Consider the following 857-nt stretch of genomic DNA (forward strand, 5'->3'; position numbering starts at 1 on the left):
CTACGAGAGCTTCCACAGGTATTTCCCGTCACGTGTTTTATGTTTATTGAAAAGAATCAAGTCTCTTAAGGTGTATATAAAGAGTTTACCAAGAAATCAGATTGTTTTCTTGTATATGAGGGCATATTCATACGAAAATGTTATAGCATACAGTTCGAATACATTTAGGGTGAAGACTGTCAAAGCGAGCAAATTTTTATAAAGAAACTTTTCTCTTAATTTCTTATGATTCATTTAGATCGGAGAGTATGAATTATATTAATTATATTAAGTGAATATGAATTGTAGCTTTAAGGTAGGTCAGAGTGAACAATTCTATTAGGTACATATTTTATTTTCTTATTTCCTAAAAAAAAATCATTAGTTAATTTTATTTGGTAGTTTTCGACGGGATAAATATATTGCGTAGAGCGAGTAAAGCTGTAACTCTTCAACATTGTGCTTGAGGAGTGTCCCTGCCTCTTCACCAGTATTTCCTTATGCCGTAACCGCCATAACCGCCATATCCGCCGTGGCCATAACCGCTATATCCACCGTGGCCATAACCGCCATATCCACCGTGGCCATAACCGCCATATCCTCCGTGGCCATAACCGCCGTGGCCATAACCGCCGTAGCCATACTTCTTTTTGAAGAAGAACGGATTCGGGTCTGCTCGGGCGTCCGGCGTGGCTTGGCTGGGCGACAGGACGGCGGACAAGAGCAGCACGAGAGCCAATGCGAGACCGACCTGTGAGGGAGGGAGAGGGGCAGTGTGAGGGAAAAGTGCAGATTCATGAGTCTTGAGTGGATATTGGTGGTCCAGTTGTGAATAATCTTCATGGAGCATTTAAGAATATTGAAATGTTTGATGGAGG

At 41.8% G+C, this 857-nt stretch overlaps 1 protein-coding gene across 3 annotated transcripts in view; it reads right to left on the bottom strand.

Moving 5' to 3' along the window:
- Positions 1–316: 316 nt before the first annotated feature.
- LOC119592151 (abscisic acid and environmental stress-inducible protein-like) overlaps positions 317–857 on the bottom strand; it is an 8,676-nt gene continuing 8,135 nt past the window's right edge. For 2 of the 3 annotated variants that reach the window (XM_037940973.1, XM_037940974.1), the window contains one exon: positions 317–579. In XM_037940973.1, the coding sequence (XP_037796901.1) occupies positions 464–579 (116 nt within the window). In that variant the 3' untranslated portion in view covers positions 317–463. Of the gene's footprint in view, positions 731–857 lie in introns of all 3 variants that reach the window. The other variant, XM_037940976.1, reaches the window with a different exon arrangement.

The sequence above is a fragment of the Penaeus monodon genome, chromosome 29 (genome assembly GCF_015228065.2).
Source record: "Penaeus monodon isolate SGIC_2016 chromosome 29, NSTDA_Pmon_1, whole genome shotgun sequence".
Taxonomy (NCBI): Eukaryota; Metazoa; Arthropoda; class Malacostraca; order Decapoda; family Penaeidae; genus Penaeus; species Penaeus monodon.